We start from the raw sequence: 21,287 nt of genomic DNA on the forward strand, positions 1-21,287 counted from the left end.
ATAATTTTTCCCATTGATGTTCTGACACTCTGATTTCAGAACCCTTTGCTTTCTTAAAAACTATTAAGGACCCCAAAGAATTCGTTATGTCTATCAGGTTATGTCTATCAATATTTACTATATTAGAAATTAACACTGGGTGTTTTTAAAATATTGTCATTAAAAATAACAATCATAAACATATGATATTACATAACTAATATTTTAAATGAAAAATGACTATTGTTCAAAACAAAAGAAATGTAGTGAGAAGAGTGGCATTGTTTTGCGTTTTTACAAATCTCTTTCATGTCTGGCTTAAGAGAAGGCAGCTGAGTTCTTAGGTCTGCTTCTGCAATCAGTCTTTGTCCTGCAGCCTCTGGAAAACTCCACTGTACACTCGGGAGAGAATGAGAGTGAAAAGGCAAATAGCATCTTAGCATTTTGATGAAGATAGTTTTGCCCTCGCTCAGATTACATTTTGAGAACTGCTACTCTAAGCAAATGTGCAGGGTGGAGTCCATTTCACACAGGCAGAAAGTGTAGCTTGGTGAGATAAGGGGATATTCCAAGGTCACACAGTGGCTGGGTTCTACCCAGGGTCAGTGGGCCCTCCATACTTGAGGGCCCTGTCCTCCTTAAGCTGCCCTGCTTCCCCTGGGCAGGTGGAACCGCATCGTGGAGCTGGTGGAACAGCGCAAAGAGGAAATGAGCGCGGTGCTGCTGGTGGAGAACCACGTTCTGGAGGTGGCGGAGGTGCGCGCCCAGGTGCGCGAGAAGCGGAGAGCTGTGGAGAGCGCGCCCCGCGCCGGCGGCGCCCTGCAGTGGCGCCTTAGCGGCCTGGAGGCGGCTCTGCAAGCGCTAGAGCCGCGCCAGGCGGCCCTCCTGGAGGAGGCGGCCCTACTGGCTGTGCGCTTCCCGGCGCAGGCTGCGCGGCTGCATCAGGGTGCGGAGGAACTGGGCGCCGAGTGGGGCGCGCTAGCCAGCGCGGCTCAGGCCTGTGGCGAGGCGGTGGCGGCTGCCGGGCGCCTGCAGCGCTTCCTGCACGACCTGGACGCTTTCCTGGACTGGCTGGTGCGCGCCCAGGAGATGGCTGGCGGCTGCGAGGGGCCCCTGCCGGGCAGCCTGGAGGAGGCCGACGCGCTGCTGGCGCGCCACGCCGCGCTCAAGGAGGAAGTGGACCAGCGCGAGGAGGACTATGCGCGCATCGTGGCGGCCAGCGAGGCACTGCTGGCGGGCGACGGCGCCGAGCTGGGTCCAGGCCTGGCACTGGATGAGTGGCTGCCGCACCTCGAACTTGGCTGGCACAAGCTGCTTGGCTTGTGGGAGGCGCGCAGGGAGGCGCTGGTCCAGGCACATGTCTACCAGCTCTTTCTGCGCGACCTACGCCAGGCGCGAGCGGTGCTGCGCAACCAGGTGCCCGCTTCGGGGTTGATGCGGGTGGGGGTCTGAGGCCAAGGGAGGTGTTGCAGGGACAGGAAAATGTATGCAGGAGTGTGTTTGTGGGGGTCACTGGGTTCGTGGCTTCTCTGATGTCACTGGGAGTAGGGGAGGGGGTAGTATTTGGTATGGACAGCTGGGTTTGTGGATCAACTGGTGTGAACATACGTGAGTGTGTGTGTAACAGAACTTGAGGATTATGATGGGTGGGTTGGTGTCATCCGAGGTGACTGTGGAATATTCTGAGTGAGTAATGCACTTGGATGTTCATTGCACTGGCTTTCTGGGTTTGTGGCCTGTCTGGAAGGAAATAAGAGTATGAGGTTGATGAGTGATGGTTAATGGGGGTCAAAGAAGATCTTGGGGTGGATAACAGAGAATGAAGTAAGTAGTAGGTAATTCAGGTTGAGAGATTATTGGGATCAGTTAGTGACTGTGGATTAAATAGTTGTGGGGGCCTAAATTAGCAGATTCTCTTTTTGTTGGGGATGTCAATTTGCAGATTCTCTGGAGAGGGTAACTGCTTTTATGGCCTGAGGAATCGATCCGGGGTTATCTGGGAACAGCTGATCCAGTCTAGAGATCTCCCTGGGATGGAAACCAAATGTGAGGATTTGGTCAAGATAGAACACCCAGTTTTCAGATTGTCCAAGAGTAGGTACTGATTTTTAGGGACCATTTTAGAAAGGGTGACTACCTGTGCTGATTAGAGAAAGATGACCCAGTTAGAGGATTATCTGGAGGAACAGACAGGGACCCTCTGGAATCATGAGGTTGCTAAACATTGGAGCTGAGGTGATTTTGAGAGACCCTTTCTGACCCACTCATTTTACCAGTTAGAAAACTCACCCCAGAGAGGGAAAGAACTTCCTTGAAGTCACACAGCACTCAGGTTGGTCTTCATAAATTAATCAGATATTTACTGAGTGCCTCCTCTGTGCCAGGCACTATTCTGGGGCTGAGCACACAAGAAACGAAACATGAAACCCCACCTTCATGTGGTTGGCATTCTGATGTGTGTGAATATATGTGGGGGAGGAGATGATAAGCAAGAAAATGCATCTATAATATCATGCCAGGTATATGCTATGAAAAATAGTAAAGCAAGGTAAAGGAATGTGGCTCAGGCAGAGAATGATTTTTGGCAGATGGTTAGAGACTCAAAGAAAGTGAAAGAGCCAGCTATGGTGATATCTGGAGGAAGAGACTACCAGGCAGAGGGACCAGGAGGGGCAAAGGCCCTGACATGGGACCATACCTGGCATGTTTGATGCAGGAACACAGTGAGCAAGGGAGGGAAGCCCTTCATCCCACTGACTTGGAAGCAGTAGGATGGATCCTTCTTTCCTAAAGCATATTTACCAACAAAGACTTTGGAGACTAGGGTAAAACAAAATGGTCGGCAGCCTCTCCCAGGCCCTGCAATGGAGCAGGGCTGACCTGAGCATCACCCCTCCCCCATTCCCAGGAGATGGCACTGTCGGGTCTGGAGCTGCCCGGCACCGTGGAGTCAGTGGAGGAGGCGTTGAAATGGCACCGGGATTTTCTCACCACGATGGAGCTGAACCAGCAGAAGATGCAGGTGGCTGTGCAGGCTGCCGAGAGCTTGCTGAGGCAGGGCAACGCCTACGGGGAGCAGGCCCAGGAGGCCGTGGCTCGGCTGCTGGAGAAGTAGGTCCCTCAGATCCCAGGGGTGCAGGGAGTGGGATCTGGGCACAGGGGAGGGGTGAGGAGGCCGGAACTCCCTTTCTTGCCATCACATTTCTGCTTCTCTGCCCCTCTCTGATTTCTACCAAATTCCACATTATTTTAGATTAGATTTAAACTGACATTCTGTGAAAAAGTAACTCGTGGTTGATAACCCAAAAGCTGCAGAAGAATACACAATGAAAAGTTTCCTCCCTAAAGCTTACCCTCAGCCTGAGATAGCTGGACTGGTTGTTAAAATATTAACATCTTTTCCTAGATGCCCCAGCATCTGCGCTGCTGCTCTGGTCCCCAGATCTGGCAGCTAAAGGCCATACACAGCTTCTGTTCCAGCTTTCCAGATGGGACGGTGTTCCTGGCCATGCTGGTTGTCAGATGTGGGGAAAGAACTTCCCTGCGGGCTGCAACCACACAGCTCTCTAGGAAGCACCCAGAGCGTGTGTGTTTGTGTGTCTCTTTCGTGCTTCTTTGGCACATTATCCTTCTCTGATTCCATCACCATCTGTCTCTCACCTCTGCCCTGTCTCCTGTCTGTCCTTGCACTAATCAAGCAAAGGCATTTACTAAGTGTCCACTGTGTACCAGGCATGATTCTAGGCCCTGAACAGAACAGCAACAGCCCCCGCCCCTCAAAAAAAAATCCGGCCTCAAACAGAGTCCTTTACAGGGTTTTCTTTAGGCCCACTTCTTTCTGTCATTGTCACTGTTTCTACCTCTTCTGGTGACCTCAGGTTTCTCCTCTCTGGCATGAGTGAGGCAGGAAGAGAGCCCACTTCCCCTCCTTCTGTCTTCCATCTCCTGATGGAAATCATACCTGGTCCCTCCACCACCAGCCAGAGCCCAGGGACCCCAGCTCTGCCTCTATTTGGGGCTCAGGTGTCCCTTTCCCCTAAATTTGTCTGGGACAAGGTTGGAGTTTATTCTAAACAAAGCCTTTATGGGGCTTCCCATCCTGAGGATGCAAATGCATGATCTAGTGCCCCCAGCTCCAGGCCTGGTCCCTTCCTTCCCTTATCCCACATTTCTTGAGTCTTTGCTCTATGCCGAGCTCTGCTGCATGAGGAGGAGGAGGGGCCTGGAGGGCTGTTCCCTCTGAGTCACACCTTCATTCCTTTGCGGTCATTAATTGCTCCTTTAATTTTATTGTTTATTCATTGATTTTTTAAATTGAAGTAGCATTGATTTACAGTGTTGCATTAATTTTATACATTGATTCTTTGGCCAATTAAACACGTACTGAGTCCATGCTGTGTTCCAGCCACGGTGGGGCGATGCTCAGAGAGCTCGCAGGCTCTCTAACAAGGGTGACTCAGAATGGTCAGGGCTGGGAGAGAGGAAGCACCAGCAGCTTGGGCAGGGCCTGGAGTGAGAGACGCAGGGGCCTGTGGGAGCCCTGGGGTCAGACAGGGTCAAGTCCTAGTCCCACCTCCGCCTCTCAACCTGTGAGATTCAGGGCAAGTGAATTCTCTCTCCATGTGCCTCACCTCCCCTGGACCTTGGCCCAGCCCTGCCTGCAAGGTGCTCTCCTGGTCTGCATTTGGCACATGAGGCTCAGAGGGGAACAGACTTGCTGGAGGTCATAGCTGTTTTCTCACTCTCCCAGAGATGAGGGATCTTCCTCATCCCTAGGACTGAAGCTTGACAAGTTGGCTGGTGAAGGCCTGGAGGGACTGAGTTCAGTTCAATTTCAGAGGCATTTCCTATTTCCTGGTTCCTGAGCAGAGTCTGGGCAGGAGGGAGTCCGTATCTTGCTTGTCCTGGTCCTTCCTGTTCTTCCATTCAGCTCTGCTCTTGGTTCTCTCTGTGACTTGCTCCCTTTGCCTCCATCTCTCTGGACATCTGTATATGTCTATTTCCTTCTCTCTCTCTCTCTGCTTCTTCTACCTCCATCTGCATCCTCTGTCTTTTTTTCTGCATCTCTCTCTCTCTCTTCGTCAGACACGTTACCTTAGTTTCTGCCCTCTTTCTCTCTGCCTCTCTATCTCTCTTGCTTTCTTTCATTCATCAGCTATGTATTGAGCACCTACTGTTTGCCAGACCTTTATTCTAGGCATTGGAGATACAGCTGTGAACAAAACCAACAAAAGTTCCTGTCCTCACAGAATGACATCCTAGTGGGGGAGACAGATGAGATAAACATGTAACACATACAGGTGTTAGTGTTAAGTGCAAAGGAGAAAATTAAAGAAGGAAAGAAAGCCAGAAAGCGTTGGGGGGTGGTCAAGAGGGGGTCTCGCTAAGAAGGTGACATTTGAGTACACTTTGAGGGGAAGAGCATTCCAGGCAGAGGAAACAGCCCACACCAAGGCCCTGAGGTGAGTTGCTTGTTCAAGGCACAGCAAGTGGGATGCCCCCCAGCCCTCTCCACCAGGCCTCTTGGGCACTTTACCCTGCACTGTGGGCAGGAGGCCAGGCTGCCTGGGGCTGCAGTGCCGGCTGGCTCTGGGGTGGCAGGGCCTGGGTCCAGCCTGGCCAGTTCACTTAGGCCAAGGGCCTGCCCCTTCTTGCCTCCCGGTGGCTCCAGCCCCATCTAGCCACACACTCCTCTCATCCCTCTCTCCAGCTCTGTCGCGGCCTTCTGTCTGTCTGGAAGTGTCTTTTACTGGTGGCATCTTGCCACTGCTCTGCCTGTCCCTTTCTGGGCTGTCCCTCCCCTGACTCTCTCTGTCACTTTCCCTTCCTCTGCTTCCTTCTCTCCTTGACTTCTGCTCTCTCTCTGGCACTACCCATGCTTCATTTCTTTCGTGTCTTTTCCTGTTCTCTCTATTCCTGAGTCTCTCTCTCTTCATCCATCTCTCCAAATCTCTCCCTCTGGAGGTCTCTGTTCCTCTGTCTCTGGCCTTGTGTCTGTGTGTTTCTGTTTCTCTCTCTAGGCCTTTGCATCTCTCTACCTCTTTGAATCTATCTGTCTCTCCTTCCTGACCTCTCTTTCTCTCTAGGTGTTTCTGTTATCTCTGTCTCTAGGATTGTGTCCCTTTGTTGATCTGTGTCTAAGTGTATTTCTTTCTTTCCAGGTATCTGTCTGTCTCTATTCCTCTCTCTCCCATTCTCTCTCCCTCTCTCTCCCTCCCTCTTCCTCTCCCTCTCTTTCCCTCCGCACCTCCCCCAGTCTCCCTCTCCCAGCTCTGTCCCTGGCTCTGACCCTACTGATGTTTCTTTGCCTCTCCTCCCATCCCCACCTTGCTTTCCCCTCTTCCTCGCTGGTACATATGCCCCAGATTCCTAGTCCTGCCAAGCCCGATGCCCCCACAGCCCTACTGCCAGTGCCCCCATACCCAGGCTTCCCCCCAACTCCTATCTCCCCATCCCCAGGAGCCAAGAAAACCAGCTACGGGCCCAGCAATGGATGCAGAAGCTACACGACCAACTTGGGCTGCAGCACTTCCTCCGGGACTGCCACGAGGTAGGAATTCCAGCTGTGCTGAGCACAGGGACTTCTTTCCTAGGGAGGGAAGTGCTCCAGGACAGAGGCGCGGTGGGGGCGGGGACGCCCCGTCTAAGTGGGTCGCGGAGCGATGTTCACTTCGTGCCGCCAGGAGGCGCGCGGATCCTGGCCTTAGTGCGCATGCCCCTCAAGTCTCGCTCCTCCGCCCACGCGGGCAGCGGGGAAGGAGGGAGGGGCCTTGGGCGCCCCTGGCAACGGAGCGCGTCCACGCCTACGGGTCCCGCGGGGACGCGCGGTGATCTCACCTTTCCCTCAGGAGATTCGTGAGAAGCGCCCTGCTGTGGGGACGGACCCGAGACACGAGAGCTGGGGGGAGGTGTGGGTGGACCAGCAGCCCAGAGCGTAGCTTCAGTCAGAGATGGTCCAGGACCAAGCATTCGCCCTTTAAAAGTGTCTAGAAATCAAGCTCTGCCCTTTAAGAGATGATCTACACACCTATAAGGATCACCCCAAATCAGAAGTGATCCAGGTCCCCTTTTCCACTAGAGACGGTTCGGGAGACACATTGCTTCTCTCTCCTTCCCCTGCATTCCCTAGAAACTGTACTGGACCCTGACCACATAAGAGATGGCCCTATGAGAGATGACCCAGTAAATATTTTCCTAATCCAAACAGAGATGGTCCCGGCCTCATCTAGTTACCCGACCTAGGATCATTAGCACCCCCTCCACGATGATACAGTACTTAAGTTTACCCCAACCAAAGATGGTTCAGGAACCAGGCCCCAATCCCCCCAATTAAAGATGATTTGATTCCCTCCATGTGAACACCCATGATAGGTTGTGTTCCCCACACATGAAATGGACAAGGGCTTCCATACCCCACCCCACCCCCAGTAACTCAAGCCCATTAGAGATGGGTCTGGGACTCTAGCCTACTAGAGGTGAGTTCAGGAATCCCCGTCCCCGTCCTTTCCACTGGAGATTATTCTGGACTGAAGTCTTATAGGAGATGTTCCAGGCCCCCTCCAGTATTTCCTATATAGCTGAGGTAGCCAGAAATCTGAGCCCTTTCCCAATAGAGATGGTTCAGGTGCCTACCCCACCCAGCCCCCTCACGTAGCGGAGGCAGCCCAGGCCCCGGCCTCCCTCTACCCCTAGCCGTTCGATTTGGCCCAGGAACCCCTTCCGCCTCTCTTTAGATTGTTCTGGACCAAGCAGCAATCGTCTGAGATGGCGCACAACAACTCCCCCCCCCCAACTCCGCCATGATTTAGGGAGGGTAGTGATTCTTTCTCTACCCGCATCGAGGGCCCGGCAGGGAGGCGGGCACGGAGGCAGGCAGGGGGCGCGCGCGGGCGGGCGCGCTGCCGCGGCGCGGGGGTGGGGGGCGGGGGCGCGCGTCCGCCGGAGCCTCAGCCGTCACCACCGCTGCCGCCGCCGTCGCAGTGGAGGGGCAAGAGCCCGCCCGCCCGCCACGGGGACGCCCTGCCAACGCCTCTGCCACTTCAGGTCTCAGGGGCGCCTAGGGGAGGGGGCTGGTGCGCGCCCCCGCCTAGGCAGGCGGGGGAGGGGGCTTGGGCGCGTGCTCGCCTACCCGCCGCGGGAGGGAGGGGCGCTGGCGGCGCGAGGGCGGGTGGACCAGGAGCAGGGACCCCAGCCCTGGGGAGGGGCCCAGACTCCGGGAGCTGTCCGCGGTGCTGTTGCGGGCGGGACTGAGGGGCCAGGTCCCAAGGGACCGTGGCGAAAAAGGGGGCACTTCTAAGGCTACTCCTGTGGTAGTGTGGATTTGTCCTGGAGGTTAAGGGGGTCTCAACCTCTCTAGGAGGCTCTCTCAGATCCCCCTCTGGGTAATGGGGGATCTGAGATTTGCCCTGGGGTTGGGGGACTCTCAACCTTTGGAGCCGTCCTTTCCTAGTTCTTGCGGAATCTGTCAGCCTTAGATGGTGGGGGCGAATCACTTTTGCGGGGGTCTGCCTTGGGCGATAAGGGTCTTGGCTTTGGTCTGGGTTTGGGAGGCTCTGACTTTTGAAGGCTTTTTCCTGGGTTATTGGGAACTCTGGCTTTGCCCTCAGTGATGGGGCTCAGTCACTTTTGGGGGGCTTTACCTTGATGACGGAGTACCTCTCCTACAGGGGCTTTGCTTTCCCTGTGAGCTGTGGCTGCCATTAGCGAACTCTTCCCGGCTTGTTGGGAACCTGTGAATTGCGTTGGGGGATTCAGCATTTGACTTGGCTCTAGTGGTGTGTGTGTGTGTATGAGGGAGTCTGAAGCTGTCCTGGCCCCCTGGGGAGCGCATGCTCAGGGAACACGGAGTGGGGTTTGGCCAGCTGGGGATTTGTCCTTGGCTATGACTGCAAGCTAGAGTCCGTGTTTTTTTTTTTTTTTTTTCCAGGAGGGAGTAGGAGGATCTTGTGACTGGGGTTGGGGGGGGGGGAGGAGAAGGGGGAGGAGCAAACTGTCCCAGGTGCCAGGTTTGGTCATGAGTGGGGAGGTTCCAGCTTAGGAGACAAGTCTTACTGGGAGGGGGATAGTGGCTCAGAAAGCAGGTGTGTGACTGGTCCTGCTGAAGGTAGTGAGAGGGGCCCACTCTTGGTACTTACATTTTGAATGACTGGTTTTGTTGGTGAATGGGGGGACTAGAACTGACTTTATTTTGGGACAGGGGGCTGACTTGACGGGGATTCTATCTAGTCCATGTTGGGGAGTCTGGTGCTAGATTTGAGGGTAGGTTCATTTGGGGAGCAAGAGGGTAGCCCTGATGCTTGCATTTGGAGGGTTGCCTTTGAGGGCTAGAGCTGGTCATGGTTTAGGGGAACTGTGGTCTTGGGCTGGATCTTCAAGGCTGGATTTGGGGAGTCCTGTGGGCTCATTAGGGAGGCTGGACCTGGGTTGTGGGGGATAGGTCTACCGCAGATTGGAGAGATGGTTTGGAAGGAACTAGACTTGGCATTAGTTAAGAGGGTTTTTTTTAGAGGTTCATTTGGCCATATTGGGGGCCTGGGGTTAGATATGGGGGCTTCACTTGATACCTTTGGGAATGGGTTAGGGATCTGGAATTGGTCTTTATTGGAAGTGGCTGAGACTGAATCAAAGGATCTAAGTGTTGCCATGGTGGGAGAGCATGGTTGAACTGGAAGACAGCTAAATTCTAAATTGGAGGGCTTGTTTTGGAGGGTTGATTTGGCTGTGGGCAGGAGGGGGCTGACTGGCCCAGGAACCCTGCCTTGGGGCTTAAAGCTTATGAGGAGTTGAAAAGGGCTGCCCTGCGGATAGAGGGACTAAGGGATGAGGCATTCTGGGGGCTCTTCCATCCATCCTCCACCCCTTAGGAAAGGGCTTGAGCTGCACGCCCCCATAAGGCCTCACTTGCAAAGGTCTTTCCATCCTACCTTGCTCTCCTTCTGAAATCCCAGAAACCTAGGCCCTGAACCTGGGACATCACAGAGTGGGTGGGGATGGGGGTCTATGCCAGGTTGGGGGAATTGGCCAAGCCTCTCCCCCTGTCCTGAACAGCTGGATGGCTGGATCCATGAGAAGATGCTGATGGCGCGGGATAGCACGCGGGAAGATGGCCACAAGCTGCATAAGCGATGGCTCCGGCACCAGGCATTCATGGCCGAGCTGGCTCAGAATAAGGAGTGGCTGGAGAAAATCGAGAGGGTGAGGATGCAGAAGACCCAGGCCCATGCTGACAGGTGTAGATACAATGAGAACCCAAGGTTGTAGGAACCCAAAGTTCCTACCTGCCAGGCCCATGCTAGGTGCCTCCAGGAAACCCACGTCTCACGTCCTTCACCCTCCACTGCCAACCTGCTGTTCTCATACCTCTGAACTGCTTCAAATCATTTCCATATCCGCTTTTAGCTATGTGGCCTTGAGCAATTCATGTAACCTCTTGGAGCCTCAGTTTGCCCATCTGTAAAATGGCCAACATGTCTTCTGGAGAGTTAAATATTTCACCCTTTCCTATAACCTCCTGCACCAGGTTTCCTTCCACATCATTTGGAGTATCTAAAAGGGAAAGTCAGGTAGACAGGCTGCAGCAGCCCTGGGAAGCTTGGGTTCAAGTGAACTTTGGATTCCTACAACCTTGGGTTCTCATTGTATCTATGCCTGTTGGCATCTCTGGGGCCTTGGGGGGATTGTATTAACTTCTTTGAGCCTCAGTTTGCTCTACTTTAAAATTAAGGGAATAATAAATACAACTACTTCCCTGGGCTCTTGTGCACATAAAGTGCTTAACACAAGGCCAGGCACCTAGGAGCTGGAATTGCTATGGTATTGTTATTTTTAATGTGGCTCTAGCTTGACTTCAGTCTTGGAGGGACCTGAGCAGATATTTGCTCCAAGCATCAACCCCCCTACTGCCCCCAAGACCTGCAGCCCCAGAGCCCCCCCCCCCGCCCGCCGACCCCGCACTCTTCTGACTCAAACGGAGATACCCAGATGGGCCTTAAACCCTCAAATGCCACTGACAGCCCATAAATGGTGGCATAGTTATGGGGGCTTCATTTGACAGCTTTAGGGGCAAAGCCACTCTTCTCAACTTTGACTTTAATGGAGGTTTGTGATCTCTGCCTTTCTCTCTGTCTCTTTCTTCCATCTCGATCTGTCTCTCCCCTTCTCTTTCTTATGGCCTTCTTCCCATGTTTCTGACTCTGTTCTTGTCTCTGGGTCCCTCACTCTATGGCTGTCTGTCTCTCCCTGTCTCCTTGCCATGCCTCTGCTTATGTCTCTCTGCCTGTCTCTCCTCATCTCTCTCCCCATGCCTTGGTGTGTCCTCTGCATCCACACCTCATGTCTCTATCTCTCTGTGTCTCCAACTCCTCACCTCTGTCTCTCTCTCTACATCCCTACCCCTGTGTTCTGTTGCCCCCATATTTCTCTGTCCCTCCCCACCATCTACTCCCTCCCCCTCATTTCCTGCCTCCCATCATCTGGGGCAGGAGGGCCAGCAACTGATGCAGGAGAAACCAGAGCTGGCGCCCTCAGTACGGAAGAAGCTGGGGGAGATCCGGCAGTGCTGGGCGGAGCTGGAGAGCACCACCCAGGCCAAGGCGAGGCAGCTCTTTGAGGCCAGCAAGGCCGACCAGTTGGTGCAAAGCTTCGCTGAACTGGACAAGAAGCTCCTTCACATGGAAAGCCAGCTGCAAGACGTGGACCCTGGTGGGGACCTGGCCACTGTCAACAGCCAGCTCAAGAAGCTGCAGGTATGGCCTGGCTGATGTGGATGGGGGCTTTTTAGCCACAGTGGGGCCTGAGTCATGGTCAGACTCCACTCAAGTTACTACAAACAGAGGGTATTAAAGATAGGGGTTTATTTCCAAGGTGTTAGATGGGCTAGAAGCAGAAAGGGGATACTGAGGCAGTCCAGCTAGTAGTCACTGTTGGAAGCAGTCACTACCCCTAGGGCCTGAGAACAAAGTGGAGAGGAAGGCTTTAGAGCCAAGAAACAGTATGGAGATAACCAGCACACTGAGGATTTCCCGGGACCCTGACACCTGTTCCTGGATAGAGAAACCAAGGCCCAGAGTAGGGCAATGGCTTTGCACAGAACAATCATAACATTCACAGAGCGCTTCCTCTACCAGCCTCAGTGCCCAGCTCTCACCTACTCCTTCCAGCAACTCTAAGAGAGGGGTACTCCTACTATCATCCCCCATTTGACCAGTGGGGAAACTGAGGCACAGAAGTTAGAAGGTAGAACACCTGGCCCAAGGGCTCACAGCCAGCCAGTTTCTCCCTTATGAAACAGCGGCTCATAGAGGACAGACCCAGGATCTGCTTTATCTCTGCTCCTGGCCTGGCAGCCAGTTGACGCTCAGTATCTGGCTGTTCGATGCACTGACTGGAGGTGCAAATCTAGGTGTTGCATCTCACCTCCAGGATGTGACAGCTCCCGCCTGGATGTCCCAGGAATAAGGCCTGAGGCTCCTGGAGGTGAACTTACCAGCCCAGGGTAGCAAGTGGCAGAGCCTGCATTTAAATCCAGGTCCCTCGTCTCTTCTCTGCTCCTTTTGATAACCTCCTGCATACTTATGCTCCTAAAGTACTTGATGTAGTGTCCGGGGGGCAGGGAGGGAAAGTCAAGGGATAAAAATGTGTATGACATTCATTAGTATTTATTCATTTATCTAGACAGCAAATCTCTATTGAACACCTATGCCAATGTGCCAGGTGCTTTTTGGGAATACAGCAGTGGGCAAAACTGACAAAAAAATCACAGCTCCCAGGGGGCTCACATTCTGGTGGGGGAGATGGGCAAAGAAGCAAAGAGAGAAACAGATCTGAATAGGATGCCAGGGACGTCACTGCTTTATATACCCCAGTGGTTCTCCACTGCCTTGGTCTCCAGGATCCCTTTACCTCTTACAAACTGTTGAGATCCCCAAAGGGCTTGTTTGTGTGGATTATACCTATTGAAACTGTATTAAAAATGAAAACTGAGACATATTTAAGTGATTGATTTGTTTTAAAACAATAATAAATCAATCGCATGTTAACCCTGAAGCATTCTTTTATGAAGAATAACTATATTTTCCAACAAAAAGTTTAGGCAGAAGATTGGCGTCATTTTCAGTGTTGCAGCTCCCTTTCACGTCTGGCTTAAGAGAGCACTAGATTCTCATGTCCGCCTCTGTATTCAGTCTCTTGCAATAGCACGTCATGGGGTCCCTGCAAAATCCCACTATGCACTTGGGAGACAATGAGAATGATTAAGGCAAATAACCATTAACATTTTTTTTTAAAAAAACAGGAGTTGTAACCTTGCAGACCTCTTGAAAAAAATCCCGGGAATTTCAAGGAGTCCCCAGATTGCACTTTGAGAACCGCTGATATGTGCTCTGTGCTGGCCACTGAACCCTGTCTCTCCTTCCCAGCAGCCCTACAAGGGAAGTGCTATGGTTACCCTCACTGCACATATGAGGAGACCACAGCACAGAGAGGGTCCATGGCTCACCCAAAGTCACACAGCCACCAAGTGGCCATTCAGGACCACGTTTAGTTCCCATCCCACCTCTTCCCTTGATACTCTCAGGCCACAGTGGGGAAGATGACCCTCTCACTGGCCTCTGAATAATCAATCACTATCTGAGGTCCAGACCTCATTGTCTTAGCAGGCAGTGGTCACATAGGGTGACTCGGCCCCAAGTCTGCTCTGAGGGATCGCCCAGAATGTCGGCAGAGACAAGTGGTGGTCTGGACAGTCAGACAGAGGAGGGAGCAAGCAGTACAAGCAGCTAGGGGCCAGTGACAGAGACTTGGGTAGGGGAGGCAGACAGACTTGGGTTCAAATCGCAGTCAGGGCACAAGTTCAGTCCCTCTCTGAGCCTCTGTCTGCCCATCTTAAGTAGGGTGAAATCCTTGTGGGCCTCCCAGGTGAAGCTGTGCACTGAGATGTGGTGAATTCCCAAAGAATGGGAATCTGACCGTCAGGGTCCCAGCCGGAAACAGAAGGCACTGTCCGCCAAGGATGATTTGAGGAGGGCGTTATCAAGAGTCTTGACAAGGCGGGGAGGGTATAGGTCAATGGTAGAGTGCGGGCTTAGCATGCCACGTGCAAGGTGTGTGATGTTAGGCACATGACTTTACCCCCGGTCTAAGCCTCAGGCGCCTCCTCTGTGCGATGGGAAGGACCCTGATGCTAAGCCACTCGGTGACAGCAGGACTGTGGGAGACGATATGCAGCCTCATCCACAGTCAAGGCCATGGATGCTGGAGCCTGGCTGCTTGGGGTCAAGCCCAGCTCTGTGACTTATACCAGCTGGGTGACTTAGAACGACTCCTCTTTTTTGGCTTCAGTTTCTTCTTCAGTAAAATGGGCAGAATAACAGTAGTGATTTCATCTGGACATTGTAAAGATTACAAGACAGATTGCATTAAGTAGTTTCAGAATCGCTGACCCAACAAATCTAACTAAGAGATAATGCCTGTTTACAGGTTTTAAATTTTTAATTGTCTCCATCCGGAGGGTACATCATCACTATGCTGTGTTCAGAAGTTGGGTTATTATTTTCCCACCTCTGGCAGATTGTTATTGATGTGAAACAGTTTGTTTCATTTGTTTCTGTTTGTCTTCCATTTTGGTATTCCCTCCTATCCATATACTTTTAAAAAATGTTTTGGGGGGTGATACATGAAGCATTAACACAAATGCTAAAAGTTAGAACTGTCTGCAGTTCACCTGATGGTGACAGATTGATTGCCTGAGTCCTGATGCCACTGAATGCTCTGTCCCCAGCAGCAAATGACAGCTCTTGCTTCCACCTGTACTCACCACCACTTGGTATTGTCAGACTGTTTAGATTTTTCTGATGGAAAGGAAGCATATCTCACTGTGGTGTCTGCATTTGGATTTGGGTGGGTAACTGGTGACCCTGGGTGTTCTTGGCTCCTTTTTTGGCATTTAGATGTCAGAGGGAGGATCTGGGGCCTCCTGCCCAAGACAAGTGCAGGGTCGGCTCTTCCCTCCATAGATTGGGTTTAGCCCCACCAAGCCCTGGAGAGGTTTCCCCATTGTTTAAGGGAGAGACTGAGGCCCAGGGTGGACTAGAGCCTGGCTCGGGGTCACACAGCAATGGGCAGGCCCCAGCACAGGACTCCTGGGCTCTTTCCCCAGCAGAGGGAGCTCGTGACTCAGTGGGCCAAGGCCCCCAGATGGAGCCCAGCTGGGGCCTCTCGAGCTGCCACTTGGGAGGGGGTCCTCCCCAGGCCCCACTGTCTTTTGTGGCCCGCCTGAGATCCCAGACACTGGGCGTAGGCAGGAGGGAGAGGTCAGTCCAGACGGGCGCGTTTCCTGGCTGCCCCATCTTTCAGGCCACCGGGGCCAGGCTGGGCTGCGGGAGGTGCGGGCCCTGGGTCGGAGGGAGTGTGGATGTGTGAGGTATTTGTTCCCCTCTGCATCACCCTGGGCCCGTCTCCCAGTCCTGCTCCCCCAGTTCCTCTGGGTCTCTGTTTCTCTTAGTTTTTTCTCTCTCATCTCTGTCTCTCTCTCTTTGCCCTTCTATCTCCATCTCTGGGCCTCTTTCTCTTCCTCTGACTCTCTCACTCTCTTCTCTTTGTCTCTTTCTGTTTCACTTCTCCATCCCGGCCTCTCTCCCTTGATCTCGCCTTATGCCTGTGTCCTCCTCTTGTCCTTCCTCTTGTCCCCCACCCCTGCAGCAGCCTGCCTGGAACCCCACCTCCCGGAGTCCTCCCTCGGGCCTGCTGTCCAACTGTCCTTCCTGGCGGCGGAGGGGCCAGATGGTGGAGTCCCAAGCTCCTGCCTTCCCAGTCCTCGAGGGCCTGACCAGCTGGTCTGGCTCAGCCACCAGCTCCTGCTCCAGGAGGGAAGTGGGGAGCTAGTCTCCTGCCATCCGAAGGGACCAGCTAGGGGAAAACGCACTGGAGGCTCTGCAGCTGCTGGGCTGAGTCCCTGGGGACGCCTTACTACCCCCAACCTAAGCGAGGCTCTTTCTCTGGCCAAGGAAACACCCTCTCCCCCACTTCTCATTCTTTGTCCCACATTTTCTTCATCTGGCTCAGCATGGCCCAGGGACAGGAGCTACACAGTCCAGGGTTAGAATGCCCCTTCTTTTACCATGTGACTGAGGGCAGGGGACCCCATCTTTCTGAGCCTCATTACCCCTGATCACAGAGCAGCAGAGTGACTGAGGGCCACTAGGGTTTTGTGGTCACATGATCCTGGGTACAAATTCTGGTGCTGGCAATTTTTACTTTAGACCAGAGACTGATCCTCTTTGAGCCTCAATTTCCACAACTGGAATATGGGAAGGCAGCAGGTGGACCCAAGTAGGAATCAGGTTGATGTGGGAGTTGGGGCTTGCCAGTCACCATGTGGCAAAATGCCTGAGGCTTTTTTGGAAGTAGGTGCCTCTGTTCTTTGTTTGTTTTGGTTTTCACCTTTAATACCTTTTTTTTTTTTTAAATGAGACATAATTCTATGCTTTAAAATGCATAATTTTAAACTGAACAATTCAGTGGTTTTTAGTATATTTGCAAAGTTGAGCAACTCTCCTCACTATTTAATTCCAGAAAGAAACCCTGTACCCATCAGCTCCCTTTACTCTATGGATTTTCCTATTTTGTTTCTTTTGCGGGGGAGGGGTTGGGAGGAAGTTAGGTTTATTCATTTATTTATTTAATGGAGGTACTGGGGATTGAACCCAGGACCTCATGCATGCTAAGCACGCACCCTACCACTGAGCTATACCCTCTCCTAGATTTGCCTGTTTTGGGCATTTCATATAAATGGAATCATACCACATAGGGTCCTTTGTGTCTGGTTTCCTTCCCTTAACAGTGCTTGCAAGAGTCATCCATGTTTTATGTAGACTGTGTGAGTACTTCATGGTTCCTTTGGTTTTAATGTTTAAAGCCAGTTTAATTTTTTTAATGTTCATCTTTAATACTAAGAGAAGTAGAATAGCATGGTGACCAGTCCAGCAAACAAAGTGAACACATACTGACGGAGACTTACTCTGTGCCAGGCGTGGAGTCAGGTGCTGGCTCCACTTGCGAACAATACAAATGTCCCCATCTTCCCTGACCTCATATGCTGTTGTGAGGATTAAATCAATTCTTGTCAAGTGCTTAGAGCAAACAGCAGGATGTGTTACTCATTAGTGCTGTTATGGTAAGAAGTTCAAACAGAAGGGTGTGATGTGAACAGTGAAAAGTCTTCCTTCCCCCTCCACATGGACAGTTCCACTCCCCAGGGGTGTAACTGCTCTCAACTGTGTATTCTCTACCCTTCTAGAAATATTCTGTGCATACCCACACACAGACACACGACATATAGATCAGACTGAAGCTTGACTTTTCACTTGACAAAACACCCCAGGCATCCTTCCTAGTCACAAAGTCTAGGATATGTCCTGTCCTTTTAAACGGTTGCATGGTATTCCAGAGGGTGCTTTGACATTGTCTTTCACCAGTCTTCTGTTGAGAAACCTTTGGGCTGTTCCCAATCTGCTAGTATAAATAATACCACAGCAGACATCCCTGTCCATATGTGTTTATGCCCATGTGCAAATATTTCTGCAGAAGGTAATCCTCGAAGTAAAATATTGGGGCCAAAAGGTGTATGCATTAAACTTTTTTGGCAGAGATTGCCAAGTATCCCCCTGAAAAGGCAGTGGACCCACCTGCCACATGACAGCCAGCCATCTGCCTGCAAGGTCACCATTATTAGGCATTAGAAAGCTTTTTCAACTCTGCTAATTTGCGAAAGGAGAGGTACTGTTTTGCAGTTCTTTTAATTTGCATTTGCATTTTCTTGAACATTGAAGGAGGCTGAACATCTTTTGATGTGTTTAATCACCTTTGTACTTCTGTATCCTTGGCATGTGTTTGCAGGAAAGGATACACATTAAATGAGTGTTCAAAGTACGTAGCAATTTTGTAGAAGTAGAAAAATGTCAGTCCCTGGAATTATTTCATCTCAGGTCACACGGCCACTTACTGAAGAGGTTTTCATTTCATGGGGAACTGGAACTTATAACTTTAACATTTCAGACTACAGACTATATTGAAAGTTTCCTGAATTCTGGTGCATTTTATTTTTCTATACATCACTATGATGATTTTCTTAGTGAAAAAGTTTTGGGGATGACTATTTCCTTTTTCTTTGATTTCTGCCACTTATAATTGTGCCTTTAAAATTTTTTCATCATACATGGTTTTGACTTGTTATAAGGTTTGATTTTTACCCATGTATATGACTCCTACACATTGTGAACTGTGTCAGCTGGGACTTTTTGGGGTGCAGTTCATAGGACTTAGTCTAAAAGGGGACATTGTTGGCTCATGGAGCTGAAAGATCCAGAGGATAAGAGCTTTGGGCATGGCTGGATCAGTTACTCAAATTCTGCCCTCAGGAATCTCTGTCTTTGTTTCTGCACCCTGCTTTCCTCAGTGTTGGCCTCATTGTTGGGAAGCCTGTTCCCTCTTGGTGGCAAAATTGTCCTTAGCGTCCCAGGCCTATATTCTACCAGCTTTAGGAACCTGATGAGGAGACCACCTCTTTTGAGCTCACATGCTTTTCCAGCAAAAGTGGGAAGAGTTTTCATTGGCTGATCTTAGGTCACATGCCATCTCGTACCCAATCCTTGTGGCCAGGGTGATTCAGTGTTCTCATTGGCCAGGCCTGAGTCACATGGCCATTCTTGTGCTCTTGGGTTTCATCAGCCCTCAGGAATCTGGAAGAGTTTTCATTGGCCCAGCTTAGGTAACATGACCATCCCTGATCCAATCCCTGTGGCAAGAGTTATTTCAGTGTTCTGATTGGCCAGATTTGGATCATGGGGCCATCTTTGGACCCCCTAGGTTTTATTAGTCCCTCAAGAAGCTCAGGACCTGAGTGTGGGGTTTCAGGTGCTGGGAAGAAAGGTGCTGATGTTGGGCAGGCAAAACCAACAGCTCTGCACTGCAGAACCTTGCAACAGAAGTCTTGACTTGGTTCTTAAGTTTTGAGCTTTGGTTTGCAGTTTTTTGCGGTAATCTGTTACCATTTAATTTCATTATTGTTATTTTGTTTTCTTTTCTAGCTTTCTTTGTTTATAATCACACAAATAATACATAAATGTGTTCTTTTGGTAAAAGATGATACTAACCTAGAAATCTTCAGTAAAACATAAAGGCTTCCTTCAACATGCCTTCGATCCCACACCCCAAAGGGAACCTCAATCATTATTTGGCTTGCATCCTTCTAGACCCCTATCTATGCAGTAACAGATGTACCTATATGGATTATCAATGGTTTTGTGTTCTTTGTTTTTCATGTTTAATTTAAATTTTTGAACAAATAAATATTACAGTTAGGACGTCAAAAACTATATAAAAATCCCATGTGAAAAATCTCTCCTTCATCCCTGTCCCCATTCACTAAATTCCCATTGCCTCAATAGGTACCATGTGTGATTAATTTCTTGTTTATTCCAGAGAAGTTTTATGCATACGCAATCCACTACGTATATATTCATGAATATGTTCTTTTTTTGAGGTAATTAGGTTTATTTATCTATTTATTTATTGTTTCTTTTGTTTTATGAGGGAGAGGTAATTGGATTTATTTATTTATTTACATTTGGAGAAGGTACTGGGATTGAACCCAGGACCTCGTGCATGCTAAGCATTTCCTCTGCTGCTTGAGCTATACCCTCCCCCCATAAGTACGTTCTAAATTGGTTTTTTTCCCCCTCTTATCAGTAAGTCTTGAGTATTATTCCATACTGACATGGATTTGTTTAACCATTTCACCCTGGATGGACATCAATGTGTCCATTTTTTTCCCATTATAAACTCTGCTACAATGAGATTCTTGGACAAACATCTTTGTGCACATGTGCCAGTGTTTCTTTAAATACATTCCTAGAAGTGGAAATGCAAGTGCTGGGTCAAAGCATTTTGACACATTTTGCATTTTGATAGGACCTGCCAAACTGTCTTCCAGAAAGGCTCTACTAATTTACACCACCACTGACAGTGGTTGAGTGTGCCCATCTCCCTGTGTCTTTGCCAATACTAGATATTATCCATCTTTTACATTTTTGCCAATCTGATGAATAGAAAAGGATATTTTGTTTTGATCTGTATTATCCTGCTGATTAGTGAGACTGGGTAGCTTTTCACGTGCTTATTTTTTCTTGTGTTGCCTGTTCACATGAGAGGCCCATTTCTCTTTTGGGCAACCTCTCTTTGCTGATGTCATTCATCTGTGCATTGAATGAATCTCAGTTGAAGGCCTGTTACATGCCAGACACTGTTCTAGGCACTCGGGAATACAGAGGTGGATTGATACAGCCTCTGCCCTCATGAAGCTCCCATTCTAGGAGCAGGAGGTCAATCCAAAAAAAAAAAAAAAAAAAAAAAAAGACCACCTCACAAGTAAAGACAGAGTTATCCGATGGTGGTTAAGTCTCGTAGAGACAAAGGAAGCAGGATCAAAGGGAATTCTTTTACTGTTGAAGAAACTAGTTCCTTGCTCTAACACATATTAAATAGTTTTCCAGTTTGTCATTTGCCTTTAACTAAAGCTAGAAATTTTGGTTGACGCAAAAGTATTTTATGTGGCCAAATTTATAAATCTTTCCCTTTATGGTTTATATGCTTGGAAAGATTTTCTCCATCCCAAGAGTATTAAATCATTTGCCCAGGTTTTCTTTGTATGCCTTATGGATTTACTTATTCCGCTCAAGTCTTTAATCCATCTGGAATTGTTTTCAGCATAAAGAGCAAGGAAGGGATCCAGCTAAATTGGTCAGCCAGTTGGCTGGTGACCATTCATTGAATAATCCATCTTTTCCTTGGAGATTGGAAATGGCATCTATAACTATATGAATTCTCCTGTGTATTCGGGTCTGCTTTTGCACTTTCTGTCCATCCCTATGGCACATCATCCACTTAAATCACTGTACTTTGTATTTATTTTTGGTATTTGGAAAGGTTGACTCTCCGGACAAATTACATAACTTTTCTGGGCCTCAGTTTCCTCCTCTGTAAAACAGAGATACCACCAACCTTGAAGGGTTTTTCTGAGATTAATGAACTAATGGACCGTTTTAGTCCAAGGGGGTCAGGTAAGCCCCTTTGAAAAGGTAGTATTTGAGCCGAAATCTGATTGACAGGCAAGAGCATGCCTGTCAGAGGGAACAGCAATGGCAGAGTCCCTGAGGCAGGAACTAGCTTAGTGGGTTGTAGGAACAGAGAGGAGGGCAGCGCTTTTGGAGGGAACTGAACAAGGGGAGAGTGGAACAGTGGGCCTCGACCAGGGT

The 21,287-nt window shown here is 50.2% G+C and overlaps 1 protein-coding gene across 1 annotated transcript in view; it reads left to right on the forward strand.

Moving 5' to 3' along the window:
- The window catches only part of SPTBN4 (spectrin beta, non-erythrocytic 4), a 68,413-nt gene that overhangs the window by 29,778 nt on the left and 17,348 nt on the right, over window positions 1-21,287 (forward strand). The window contains exons 16-20 of the mRNA XM_064489335.1: window positions 645-1,395; window positions 2,888-3,090; window positions 6,439-6,529; window positions 10,027-10,173; window positions 11,460-11,723. Of these exons, the coding sequence (XP_064345405.1) occupies window positions 645-1,395; window positions 2,888-3,090; window positions 6,439-6,529; window positions 10,027-10,173; window positions 11,460-11,723 (1,456 nt within the window). The remainder of the gene's footprint in view (window positions 1-644; window positions 1,396-2,887; window positions 3,091-6,438; window positions 6,530-10,026; window positions 10,174-11,459; window positions 11,724-21,287) is intronic.

This window comes from Camelus dromedarius, chromosome 9 (genome assembly GCF_036321535.1).
Source record: "Camelus dromedarius isolate mCamDro1 chromosome 9, mCamDro1.pat, whole genome shotgun sequence".
Lineage (NCBI taxonomy): Eukaryota > Metazoa > Chordata > Mammalia > Artiodactyla > Camelidae > Camelus > Camelus dromedarius.